This window comes from Oncorhynchus nerka, linkage group LG23 (genome assembly GCF_034236695.1).
Source record: "Oncorhynchus nerka isolate Pitt River linkage group LG23, Oner_Uvic_2.0, whole genome shotgun sequence".
Lineage (NCBI taxonomy): Eukaryota > Metazoa > Chordata > Actinopteri > Salmoniformes > Salmonidae > Oncorhynchus > Oncorhynchus nerka.
The window spans coordinates 43,527,857-43,542,042 of NC_088418.1; the positions used below are offsets into that span (position 1 = coordinate 43,527,857).

Consider the following 14,186-nt stretch of genomic DNA (forward strand, 5'->3'; position numbering starts at 1 on the left):
TCAATCAGGGCCCTTACCCCTACCCATCAGCCCTGGTATCTATTGTTGCAGGGCAGGTGAGATGAATGTATCTGAAAGAGAATGTACTTGTTGTGATACTATTTCACAACCAATAGATGGCGGTGTAGGATCATTGTCATGGGCTTTTTTGAGCCGACAAGGAGGACAGTTTGCTGAAGTCTGTGTATCTGCTGTATGGCACTGTCTTCCAGTGGTGCCACCATGGGCCCGCCTACAGGAAGATGAATTACTCAAATGATAACAGTGCCTGAGAGATACTCAGGTGGGGCAGAGATCATTTAGAGAGGAAAGGTCAGTGCCAGTCTTCTGAGGAGGCTAAAGTGTCTCCTATTTAACCCCCAACGATACACACGGAGTGTGATTATACAGTGAACATATGATTCTGAAGAGTATGAAATAAAAGGAGTATTGGCTGATTGTTCATCTCAGACCGAAAAACACTGACATTTTGTGCATTTTTTTTTTATCACAACCTCGAGAGCACAACATCTTGAGATTTTTAAAGCTCTTGGTCTCAGGTGCCCCCAAGACTACCTCTATCCTTAACACCCCCATTACTACCTGCACGCATCCTCAACTGTCTTTGTCCCACACCAGCTCTGTCACCTGAGGTAGAGCCTGTTGTCTCTGGGCTGACTGACGTTCCCTCACTTTCCCTCACACAACGTACTGTACTTATTAGTGTGCCTTGCTTCAGCAAGACCATTCTAGCATTTCCACTTACTTCGTACTAATTGTGCCTTGCTAAGTGTGGTCCAGGTAAGTGTGGCCTTGCTAAATATCTTGTTGGAATGACTTAGTAAAAAAAAATCAAAATGAGATACTAAGTCGTTCCAACGAGATCGTAAGTCATTCAGACGAGATAATTCCAAGAGTTCAATTCTTTTTTTGGGGGGTGGGGTGGACTTCAGGGCTTCTGTAGTAGACACAAATCTGCAGAGGAAGAGGATGGAGTGTGTCTTGTGTCTGGTGAAGAAGAGTAAGGGGTGGTCTGCATTGAAGTAGTACCTCTTTTTAGGATAACGTGATCTGCCTCGCATTAACCCCACTACATGCGTCAGCTTTTGTTCGGTTCATCCCAGACAGGTTTGCCTTGTCATTGTCAAACATGTTAGTCACGTCAAGTTGAGACAGATGGTCTTGGTTGTCCTCAACTTTAAAGACATCCTCCAGCGACGTTTAAAAAAAAAAACTTTTACTGTTGAAAGCGATATCCCAAATATAAATACAGTAAAGTACACACACTAAAGGGTAAAAAAAATACATTTTATACCAAAATATATGTATTTTTGGCAAACTTCAAGAAGTAGAGCATTGAAGGAGTTGGTCTGATGGGAATAATTCCTGTCATTGGCCTCCCCCTTGAGGAACAATAGACAAGCAATATAGAAGAAAAGAGGAAAGCCCTGGACCTATTGAGATGTCTTTAAAAAAAAAAGTAAATCAGGTGTTAAAATAGGTGAAAGAGGGAATTTAGGAAGGTTGACGGTGACCTTAGTGTCGGCATCCATGTTTCTCCTGTCCGTCCACTAGTTAATTTTCTCTGGTGTCAGCTCTTTTTCCAGCTTTGACATAAGGATGGAAGAGACCACTTATAATAGAACAGGTTAACTTCAGAAAGTATTCACATTCCGTTCACTTTTACCACATGTTGTTGTGTTACAAAGTGGGAATAAAATGGATTTAATTGTCATTCATTTTTGTCAACGATCTATACAAAATACATTGTGTTGTTGTTGTTGTTATTAATGGAAAATAAAACACTAATACTATATATTAGATATAATTTATTCAACCCCCTGAATCAATTTGTGTTAGAATCACCTTTGGCAGCGACCACAATTGTGAGTCTTTCTGGGTAAGTCTTTAACAGCTTTGCACACATTATTCTTTTACAAGTTCTTTAAACTCTGTCAAGATGGTTGTTGGTCATCGCTAGCCAGCCATTTTCAAGTCTTGCCATTGATTTTCAAAACTGTAACTAAGCCACTCAGGAACATTCAATGTCATCTTGGTAAGCTCATGTTGAAATGTTGAATTTGTCTCCCAGCCTCTGTTGGAAATCAAATCACATACACATGGTTAGCAGATGTTCATGCGAGTGTAGCCAAATGCTTGTGCTTCTAGTTCCGAAAATGCAGTAATAACCAACGAGTAATCTAACCTAACAATTTCACAACAACTACCATATACACACAAGTGTAAAGGGATGAAGAATATGTACATAAAGATATATGAATGACTAATGGTACAGAACGACATAGGCAAGATGCAGTAGATGGTATCGAGTACAGTATATACATATGAGATGAGTAATGTAGGGTATGTAAACCTTATATTAAGTGGCATTGTTTAAAGTGGCTAGTGATACATTTTTTACACACATTTTTCCATTATTAAAGTGGCTGGAGTTGAGTCAGTATGTTGGCAGCAGCCACTCAAGGTTAGTGATGGCTTTTTAACAGTCTGATGGCCTTGAGATAGAAGCTGTGTCTCGGTCCCAGCTTTGATGCACCTGTACTGACCTCGCCTTCTGGATGATAGCGGGGTGAACAGGCAGTGGCTCGGGTGGTTGTTGTCCTTGATGATCTTTATGGCCTTCCTGTGACATCGGGTGGTGTAGGTGTCCTGGAGGGCAGGTAGTTTTTGCCCCTGGTGATGCATTGTGCAGACCTCACTACCTTCTGGAGAGCCTTACGGTTGTGGGCGGAGCAGTTGCCATACCAGGCGGTGATACAGCCCGACAGGCTCTCGATTGTGCATCTGTAAAAGTTTGTGAGTGCTTTTGGTGACAAGCCGAATTTCTTCAGCCTCCTGAGGTTGGCGCTGCTGCGCCTTCTTCACCACGCTGTCTGTGTGGGTGGACCAATTCGATGTGGATAGGGGGGTACTCATAACATGGTCCTTGAATGTTTTGGTACACCTACTGGATAGCTCTTCTTTGTCTACACCCATTCAGCACCATTCACATCTTCTTAAGCCTTAGCTCAACCCATCTCTTTAAGTATTCACGTAAGGCCAGGTGTTAAACAGTGTAAGGTAGTGTAGTAAACAACCAAAGATGTCAAGTGTAAAAGTGATGTAGTAGCAAAAATCCACTTTAGCTAGTCCAATAAATGACCCGTCATCACCCCAACTAGATTCAATGTTATCTATCTTTTTTAACATTAGGCTATAACTAGAAATCCAAATGGTTTCTACACAGACCCTATACGTAATGTTAGCTAGCGAGCCAGCTAACGTTAGCTAGCCAGCTAACAGTACGCTTTAAACTTGCAATGAAAACAACTTTACAAGCATACCCATAACATGATGTGGCCACCACCATGCTTGAAATATGAAGTGGTAGGTACTCAGTGATGTGTTGTGTTGGATTTGCTCTAAACATAATGCTTTGTATTCAGGACACAAAGTTACATGGTTTGGAAGTATTTCAAACAGTATGCATGTTTTAGAGTATTTTTTATCCTGTACAAGCTTCATTTTTCTCACTCTGTCAGGTGCCTTCGTAAATATTCCTCCAGTGTGTTAGAGTGCGCTCTGGGTAATTTGTGAATTCAGAGCGTTGTCTGTTTGCTAATCCAGAACACATACTGGACGCGCTGGCTGAAGAGAACGGTTGATCTTCTGATCTTACAACGGCAGTCAAGCACCCAAGCTAGCTGGCTAATTGACACATTTAACTAGTTCAACTCTATAGATGTTGTAAGGCTCTATACTTTCAGTTGTACTTGGAGGTTATCAATCTTCAGTAGTGGTTTTATTCATGTTCTGTCTTCTATGTCAGTATAGGCTAACTGGAAGGTTCTGTACCTTTAGTAGTGGGGTCATTTGAAATGCCAATAGACAGGATTTCAGATGTTTATTCTCTATTCCAGTGCTGCTTAAAGGGAGAACACTCACCTGGTTGATTTTAAATGGATGGTCAGAGGTACGAGCACTGGAGAATGTGCGTGACTAAGTTGCTTTAAAGTACAGAGCATTCACAAGAACCAGTCTGGGATTTTCGTTGACATTTCCTGGTTGAACAATCTTTCATTTTTATCTGTGGACAAACAATTCAAACGTAGAACCACTCCACAGCGGGACAATTAACTCCAGCGAAAGAGGTGAAGACTACTTGATGTGTGCTTTTTACAGGCCTGTTTCACCGTTGAATGTTGATGATAAAGTATTTCTAAAATATTCCTTTGTGACTGTGCACCGGATTCATCAGAGCAGAAGAGTCTCGTTTGGCCCCCAGGTGGACCATGGGAGAGAGGCAGATGTTCTTACCGGAGTTGGATTAGCCAAGTGTGTGAAGAAAGTCCAAGGTAAACTCCGTGTTTGAGCTACTGACAGTGGTCATGGCTGACTGGTGTTCCTACAAAGAATGAGTGTACGAAATGAGGAGTATAATGGTAAAGCAAAGCCCCCCGAAAATAAAAACGTTTTACGGAAAACTACTTTTTGAGCGGGGAAACAGCTAACTTCCTGCATTTCAAAACATTTTGTCATTAGGCTAAAAGAATGTTGCCGTTTTAAAGCTAATTTCCTGCAATTCTACATATTTCGCCATGAGCAGAGAGAAAAATGTACTTTTTATAGCTCGTTAGGGGGGGCCCTAACGAACATTGATTTTAAATCAATTATTGTAGGGGACGAATTGACCTGTTCTGAATATTGGGGGGCACATCCCCCCGTGGCTATTTTTCCTATGAAATTAGGAAATACTTTATTTCAGTTGTACGGAATAATTGTCTCATAGATAAATCGCTCCGAGACTGCTCAAAAAGTAGGACAAAGTTGTTCTGATGATAATACCCACCAGAGGGCAAAACATCTTGAAACACTTCGGAGGCAAGCTTTTAGGGTAACACTAGCTTTTAGGGAGTGGAGATGAGGGCATGGTTGCAATTGAGATCAGCTGTGCGGATGAATTTAGCACATATTTATGTTTAACAAGAGATCTGCTGGTGATAATTTAGTGGCCATCGATGGTTACAATATAGGCCCATAGAGTACTTCACACGCTACAATAAAACAATAAGCTCAACTGGACACCTAAATGAGGCAGTGAATGAACTGAGAAAGCACGCAGGGCATTCTACAGAATAAAAAAGCTCATTCAAATTGAAATTCCTATACAAATTTGGCTAAAACTAATTGAATGTGTCATTGAACCATTTGCATTTTATGCAGCGAGGAGTGGGTTTCCACTTGTAAAACAAGATTCCACCGACTGGGACGAACACCCCATGGAAATTCTGCACGCAGTTCTGTAAGATTCTCCTAAATGTCCAGAGGAAAACTACAAACAATGCATGCAGGGCAGAACATTTGAAAATCAATTAGCCTATACTTTAAATGCCCGGATGTCATCAGAGAGGCTCCCGAGTGGCGCAGTGGTCTAAGACACTGCATTTCAGTGCTAGAGACGTCACTACAGACCCTGGTTCGATTCCAGGCTGTATCACAACCGGCTGTGATTGGGAGTCCCATAGGGCAGTGCACAACTGGCCCAGCATCGTCCGGGTTAGGGTCTGGCCGGTGTAGGCCGTCATTGTAAATATAAATTTGTTCTTAACTGACTTGCCTAGTTAAATAAATAAAAGAGAGGAATAGGCAAAGCGAGAGGATTTACACTGTCCGCATGAGACAAACCCTTTGTATGGAGGTCTATGAGAGCGTGTCAAATTAGGGGAGGCATATTTGATTGAATAGAAGTTTGATAATGTTTAGGCTGTTACAAATGTACTGATATAAGTGAATGCATGTGGCATTTGAAAAAAGGACTAAAGCTGTGCCTGTTGTTCCCCACGAGTATCTGCCCTCTCATTGGCTAGAATGGCCCCACCTGATCTCGCCTGCTTTCAATCAATTGAGGACGTATATTTCCATTGTCAGAGAAGTCACTTGGCTATTTTTCAGAGGGACCAAGTCATTGTTTTACAAGTCTCAAGTCTTAGCACTCAAGTCCCTAGACAGGCAAGTCCGAGTCAAGTCTCAAGTCAAGACCGACAAGGCAAGTCTCAAGTCCTAAACTTGAGACTTTCATAATGTGCTCTTCACCAAATGTAATACCATTTCATATTTTTAACAAGAATAATAGTTAGTATATTAAATGTACACAAATCATGAATGCTTTTAAAAATATCTACAGTATATTTATTTTCCAAATAAACTTTGGAATAGGAATAGGCAAAGCGAGAGGATTTACACTGTCCGCATGAGACAAACCCTTTGTATGGAGGTCTATGAGAGCGTGTCAAATTAGGGGAGGCGTATTTGATTGAATAGAAGTTTGATAATGTTTAGGCTGTTACAAATGTACTGATATAAGTGAATGCATGTGGCATTTGAAAAAAGGACTAAAGCTGTGCCTGTTGTTCCCCACGAGTATCTGCCCTCTCATTGGCTAGAATGGCCCCACCTGATCTCGCCTGCTTTCAATCAATTGAGGACGTATATTTCCATTGTCAGAGAAGTCACTTGGCTATTTTTCAGAGGGACCAAGTCATTGTTTTACAAGTCTCAAGTCTTAGCACTCAAGTCCCTAGACAGGCAAGTCCGAGTCAAGTCTCAAGTCAAGACCGACAAGGCAAGTCTCAAGTCCTAAACTTGAGACTTTCATAATGTGCTCTTCACCAAATGTAATACCATTTCATATTTTTAACAAGAATAATAGTTAGTATATTAAATGTACACAAATCATGAATGCTTTTAAAAATATCTACAGTATATTTATTTTCCAAATAAACTTTATCTCCATGGAAATACATGGGTAGCCATGAGAAAGACATCAATATGACAAAACCTAAATATTGTAGTGCTCTCTCTCTCCAGATATATCTAGACACCTAAAATAATCCTGCCATAAAGTTACAATCATTTGCTAAAAGGTACATCAAAACAACTGCTACTGAACTTCAAGTAGGCCTACAATTTGAACCCTTCCCTGAAAGTCTGTGAAAAATATACAGATCCCAAAGATGGGAGATAAAACCTGCACTGCACCACCCACTCGACTATCAAGGATCGCTACGGGGCGGAATCGGGCGATGTAGGCGTGTACACAATCGCCCAACCTTAACACACCCCTGTGTGGGGTTACAGTAGGCTAACATATGTCAATGGTTTTAGGAACAGCAGCTACCAGTTGTAGCTCAATTTTAGGTGCAAAGATTAGGTGCATCTTTCCAAGGGCTCAGTCTGAATTCAACTGCCGACGTTCCTCTGCAGTGTTGCCAACTCCTCAGTAAGGAAAGTAGCTATTGGCTGTCCAAAAAGTCGCTAGAAGTCGCTAAATGATGCCATCACCTAATTTGCATAATTGGCCTTATGCATGTAATTGTGATGGATGCTGTAGGAGAGAGGAGTAACGTCGTGGGAGAGACAAAAAGTGAGTAAAAAACACCCTAAATATGTTTAGAACAACAAATTAACTTTCTTCTGTCAATTTTTTTTTTTAAATGTCACAATTCCAGCCCTCCTTGATTGGGGGCTTGAGACCAGCAAAAATGACCCAAAACAGAGTTTTTGGCAGAGTTACTTATTTTTTAAATTATTTGTATAAAATAAAATAAATGTTTAGTTTTCTTAATTTGGTTTGGTTTTTACCCTTATGGTCCACTTAGGAGCCTACCACAAGTCACAGTAAAACATGAACATTTTTAACCATAACATTTTTTTGTATACAATCTAAATGGACCAAAAAGAGACAATAGAAAAAAACTGTCAGTGGCAATGTGAGAAAATTATGATAACCTAGTCTGGCCCTGATTCAGGTTAATTGTTTTTTAAAATGTAAGCCAGGGCGGGATCTGGCAGCGTCGGCTTCCCACATGCACGATTCATTTGCAGTCTGAACGAGGAGGGGTGAACATCTCCTGCTCTGACTGCAGCTGGGTGGGACTGCTGCTCGAGGACTGGGCTGCCTGTGAGTGCTTTGGGACATGGGTGGGGCCCACGGCAGCACCCGCTGCTCGTTGAGAAGAGTAAGAACGATACGTGCTTTCGCGTCAGTCTCCAAAAGTCTCCAATAACACCAGAAAAAGTCGCTAGATTTGTCACTAGTCTCTTTTTTGAAAATGTGTCGCTAGAGGGGTCTGAATACTCGCTAAATATAGCGACAAAGTCGCTAAATTGGCAACACTGTAGTCCTCTGCACTGCCACGCGCATTTTTTCTCTCTGCTGGCACAATTTGATTGGCTGCTGTCCGATTCAAACTGTAATCTGTTAAATGAAGAGTTGATGCGCTGCACACTTTTTTAAATAGCATAATTTTTCATATTTGGGCTTGGGGAGGGTATCAAGTCCGTTCAAGTCAAAAGGCCCAAATCCAATTTAAGTCACGAGTCATTGGTGTTAAAGTCAAAGTTGAGTTGCAAGTCTTTTTGATTTTGTCAAGTCGAGTCTAAAATCATCATATTTGCAACTCGAGTCTGACTCGAGTCCAAGTCATGCGACTCCAGTCCACACATCTGTTATTTTGTCAATATTACAGATCATCTTTGACGTCGTTTTTTCATCTAGTAGAATTCACCGCACACGAGTGAGGAAGAAAATAGTTTTTCACACCCATATATGTGTGTGTTCGACAACAGCTGATAATCCGAATAATGTACGAATAACGGGGAACAAGCGCAATTTGGGCATTCGATGGGCCCGTTCTTCTGCCCTAGCGTTGAAGATGCAAACCAAGTATTACTACGCCTGGATAAGTATTTTACGTTTCAGTTTCCCACATATGTTGTAGCAATCTGTCAATCGATGATATATTGCGCATTCCTCTGCCCAGGCGTTGGTGACTCATGCCAGATCTTGCATCGCCGGAATATGTATTTTACGTATCCGTTTATCACATATTTTATAGCAAACTTGTCAGTCGATGATGTGGCATGCAACCATTGGTTTATGCACACAATGTCTGAGCAGAGGAAAGTGACTAATTACGCCTTCTCAAATGGATGAGTAGTATGTTGATATTAGTTGCTTACTGTATAATTTTTTGCTAAATCGTACCTTCTATGCGCACAAAAAGTGTATTTCTCTCAAATTTTGAGCACAAATTTGTTGACATCCCTGTAAATTTTCTCCTTTGCCAAGATAATTCATCCACCTGACAGGTGTGGCATATCAAGAAGCTGATTAAACAGCATGATCATTACACACAGGTGCACCTTGTGCTGGGAACAATAAGGTCACTCTAAAATGTCAATGTTGTGAACAGTGTCCCATGATGGATGTTGGGTTATGGTATGGGCAGGCATAAGCTATGGACAAGGAACACGATTGCATTTTATAGATGTCAATTGAATTCACAGAGATGCAGGCCATGGAAGAACTGGGACATGTTCAGCTTCCAGGAATTGTGTACAGATGGGGCCTGAGTTGATGGCGGTGGATGAATGGCACAACAATGGGCCTCAGGATCTCAGCAACTTATCTCTGTGCACCAACCAGTGAGCATGTTTGGGATGCTCTGGATCGACATGTACGACAGCGTGTTCCAGTTCCCGCCAGTATCCAGCAACTTTGCACACAGCCATTGAAGAGTGGGACAACATTCCACAGACCAGAATCAACTGCCTGATCAACTCCATGCGAAGGCGATGTCGCGCTGGAGCTGAAATACCAAAAGCTGAAAAGGGCGAGGCGCTTGCCTTGGAATTCAGGTCTGAGATGTGGATAATTCTGCCTGCTTTTTAGGTGGGTTTTTAGGTGGGTTATAAAGCACATTTGAGCAGAATGCTAAATGACTTAAATGTAAATGTAAATGTACACGAGCAGAATGTGTGATGTCAAATGTTTAATAAAACACATGGCTTTACTTTAAAGTGGCAATCAGCAATTGAAACCAACAACACATGGTTTCCCAGCCTGTTTCGGTAAAAATGTAACCACTCAAAATCATATACAGAGCTACGGATGCAAAGACTGACCATCTATGGTATCGAAATTATAGTTTTAACCATGGCATGAGGCTATACAGTCAGTGTTTGTTTACATTTACCATGTTTATAAACATTGGAAAAAAACAAGCTTATATTTTGGGTTCTCATGGAGTGTGACAGTTGAACTGAGCTCATGAGGCATTTATAAGTTATATTCTTCAAGAATCAATGCGTACATATCATTAACTCACAGGTGTATTTAGCAACTGCAAATGCCCCTTTAAAGGGTGCTGTGAGTGTCACCATTTAGGTCAGGGCCAGGGGTTTTCCCTGACCTCACCTGGTAAGGAACAACTCTGGGTCATAGTTAAAAGTCTATATAACTAGGAACCCGTTTTTTTCTTTCTGGGTCAGGGCCCGTTTTCACAAGGGGTCTCAGAGCAGGAGTGCTGATCTAGGCTCAGGTTCTCCCCGTCCTCTGAAGCTAAGCAGGGTTGGTCCTGGTCGGTCCCTGGATGGGAGACCAGATGCTGCTGGAAGGGGTGTTGGAGGGCCAGTAGTAGGAGGCACTCTTTCCTCTGGTAATATTTTTTATAATGCCCCAGTTCAGTGATTGGGGACATTTCCATGTGTGGGGTGCCACCTTTCGGATGAGACGTTAAACAGGTGTCCTGTCTCTCTGTGGTCACTAAAAATAAAGATCCCATGGCATTTATCGTAAGAGTAAGGGTGTTAACCCCGGTGTCCTGGCTAAATTCCCAATCTGGCCACATAATCATCCCCAGCTTCTCCTAATTAATCTCCACTCCCCTGTAACTATTCCCCATGTCATTGGTAAATGAGAAAGTGTTCTCAGTTAACTTACCTGGTAAAATCAAATCCATATAACCCATTATGATATAAAATACAAAACTGTTCCAAGATCAGCTATCCTAAGACGCTTTGTGAATACAGGGTCTGGTCTCAATCAGGACACATTCCTGCTCCTCCTCCTTGTCATCATCAATACTCATTGCTTAAACCTCAGGTCACCTACTCCATAAACGTTGAGCCATTTGTCAGAGAACGACTAAGAAAGTGTGATAAAATACCTAAACCCTTTATCAGGGTGTCAGGAAAAACTCAACGCACTCAACGAAATGTCTCTTCTATTACACACTGACTTTGCCCCTGTCAAGTGGATAACACAGTGTGAGTGAGTGAGTGAGTGAGTGAGTGAGAGAAAGTACGGTACCCCGGAAGGGTCACACACAGCAGGACCAGTAAGCACCATTGTTTCATAAAGGATTAGCCCTGGACCTCAGTCACTGTCTGGACTTTGGACCCCACAGCAGACAGTCCATCAGCCAGCCAGACATACACTCCCAGTTGTGCCTGGCACAGGACAGTATCAAGGAGTGTAAAGAGACAATACATTCCTTGGACAGTGTAATGATATACAGGGAGTCATTGAAGACATAGCTACACTACCTTTTTGAAGGAACAAAAATTCCATTCAAAGTACATCTCTTTTCTTTCCTCCGTTACCTCGTTCACAGTTATCCTCATTTCACTGTTTTATCTCCCTCAAGGGTATTTCTTTTCTTTTTTTTGTAATGTGTCTGAGGTCGGAATTCAGACTGCTTAAAAAAAAATTGTCCTCTTTAATTTTACAGTTACAATCATCATTTTTTCCCCCAGTGTCTTGAAACCATAAAAATAAATACACACATGTTACGAAACAATTCCAGTGTCTTTGATCATACAAAAAAAAAGACATTTTGTACAGTGCCGATCACATGATAGGAAGTGCTGTAAAGGTATTACTTATGTAGTGGTTAGCTTGACATTAGAGACTCCATACCATATATGTACTGCAGTGGTTCTTTACCTACTTTGGTAAGCAGAATAATGGGTGTGTGCTGCTGACCTGTGTTCAGGGGGCATTGGGATGGGTATGGTTTGCACAGTGATAAGGCACAGGTTTGCTAGTCTGAGCCACAGAAGAACATGTCCTATTACAGGATGGGATTTCTCCACAATCAGAAAGGGATTCTAGAATTGTTGTTTTTACAAAAGCATTTTCTTTTCAATTTACAAACATGTATTTTTGTCTCTCATCCATGATGACACAGTTCAAATACAAAATATAGATTTTTTGTTGTTGAAATATCTACATATTAATTACACTCTAAACACACTGGGTGAAAGGCTATATTCCTCTTTCTATGAGTAGCTTGGAGGAACAGGGCACATGGTACGTCTCTGAGTTTCTCCTGAACTTCCTGTAGGCCTCTATGGGACTTGTAGTCTTAGAAGTCTTTCTCTGGACTACAACTGACTGTACCAGCACACAGTGGTCATATATCCATATCTGTATCAGCCCTGAGGCTCTCGAGTCTCTGTCCAACCAATGCGAGCCACTCATTTTGGGGGATGGACTCTTTCTTCACCTCCTCTTTAGTGGTTTGGCACAGGAGGTTCCATTAGTCCTGTAGGTAGGACCTCCTCCTTTACTTGGTTTAGTCTGACATACATTCCCTTGTCTTTAGTTCAGTTCGGCAGGTGTGGCTCTGAAGGAATACTGCTCTCCTTAGGAGATGAAGGTGAGAGGTCAAGGGTGAGAGGTCACTTCTCCATTGCACATAGGCATGAAGCCTTCTCTCTTTTTCTTTATGCCTATCCTTTTCCCACCTCTCTTTTCTCCTTTACTCTCTTGTTTTCTCCTCTTTTCCTTTTCATTGTCCTTTCTTGTCTTCTTCCTTTACTCTCCTCTACTCCAGAGAGAGGTCATCTTTTCTCCTCTCATAAGGGCAGAGAGACTCTGGTTTTCCTGCTGGGTCAGATTGAAGTTTCATTACTGCCGCTGTTCCGGGGAGAGAGAAAGGGATGGAGGGAAGGATAGAGGGAGGGGAGGGAGGGAAGGATAGAGGGAGGGGAGGGAGGGAGGGAAGGATAGAGGGAGGGGAGGGATAGAGGGAGGGGAGGGAGGGAGGGATAGAGGGAGGGAGGGAGGGAAGGATAGGGAGGGGAGGGAGGGAGGGAGGGAAGGAAGGATAGAGGGAGGGGAGGGAGGGAAGGATAGAGGGAGGGGAGGGAGGGAGGGAAGGAAGGATAGAGGAGGGAGGGGAGGGAGGGAGGGAAGGAAGGATAGAGGGAGGGGGAGGGAGGGAGAGGGGTGGGAGGGAAGGATAGAGGGAGAGGAGGGAGGGAGGGAGGGAAGGATAGAGGGAGGGGAGGGAGGGAGGGAGGGAAGGATGGAGGGAGGGAGGGAGGGAAGGATAGAGGGAGGGGAGGGGGAAGGATAGAGGGAGGGGAGGGAAGGATAGAGGGAAGGATAGAGGGAGGGGTGGGAGGGAAGGATAGAGGGAGGAAGGGAAGGATAGAGGGAGGGGTGGGAGGGAAGGATAGAGGGAGGGGAGGATAGAGGGAGGGAAGGATAGAGGGAGGGAGGGAGGGAAGGATACAGGGAGGGAGGGAGGGAGGGAAGGATAGAGGGAGGGGAGGGAAGGATAGAGGGAGGAGGGAGGGAAGGATAGAGGGAGGGGAGGGAAGGATACAGGGAGGGGAGGGAAGGATACAGGGAGGGAGGGAGGGAAGGATACAGGGAGGGAGGGAGGGAAGGATAGAGGGAGGGGAGGGAAGGGAAGGATAGAGGGAGGGGAGGGAAGGATAGAGGGAGGGAAGGATAGAGGGAGGGAGGGAGGTTAGGATAGAGGGAGGGGAGGGAAGGATAGAGGGAGGGGAGGGAAGAATAGAGGGAGGGGAGGGAAGGATAGAGGGAGGGGAGGGAAGGATAGAGGGAGGGGAGGGAAGGATAGAGGGAGGGGAGGGAAGGATACAGGGAGGGGAGGGAAGGATACAGGGAGGGGAGGGAAGGATAGAGGGAGGGAGGGAAGGATACAGGGAGGGGAGGGAAAGATACAGGAGGGAGGGAAGGATAGAGGGAGGGGAGGGAAGGATAGAGGGAGGGGAGGGAAGGATGGATAGAGGGAGGGGAGGGAAGGATAGAGGGAGGGAGGGAAGGATAGAGGGAGTGAGGGAAGGATAGAGGGAGTGGAGGGGAGGATAGAGGGAGGGGAGGGAAGGATAGAGGGAGGGGAGGGAAGGATAGAGGGAGTGAGGGAAGGATAGAGGGAGTGAGGGAAGGATAGAGGGAGGGAGGGAAGGATAGAGGGAGTGAGGGAAGGATAGAGGGAGTGAGGTAAGGATAGAGGGAGTGAGGGAAGGATAGAGGGAGGGGAGGGGAGAGGGAGACATGCTGGGTTAGATGTGTGCAGGTAGGGATGCAGGCTAACACCACTAGACAG

At 43.6% G+C, this 14,186-nt stretch overlaps 1 protein-coding gene across 3 annotated transcripts in view; it reads right to left on the reverse strand.

The window, feature by feature from the left end:
• Window positions 1–9,799: 9,799 nt before the first annotated feature.
• Window positions 9,800–14,186, reverse strand: part of LOC115106865 (cadherin EGF LAG seven-pass G-type receptor 1-like) — a 126,847-nt gene continuing 122,460 nt past the window's right edge. For 2 of the 3 annotated variants that reach the window (XM_065008133.1, XM_065008132.1), the window contains exon 37: window positions 9,800–12,709. In XM_065008133.1, the coding sequence (XP_064864205.1) occupies window positions 12,682–12,709 (28 nt within the window). In that variant the 3' untranslated portion in view covers window positions 9,800–12,681. Of the gene's footprint in view, window positions 12,743–14,186 lie in introns of all 3 variants that reach the window. The other variant, XM_029630033.2, reaches the window with a different exon arrangement.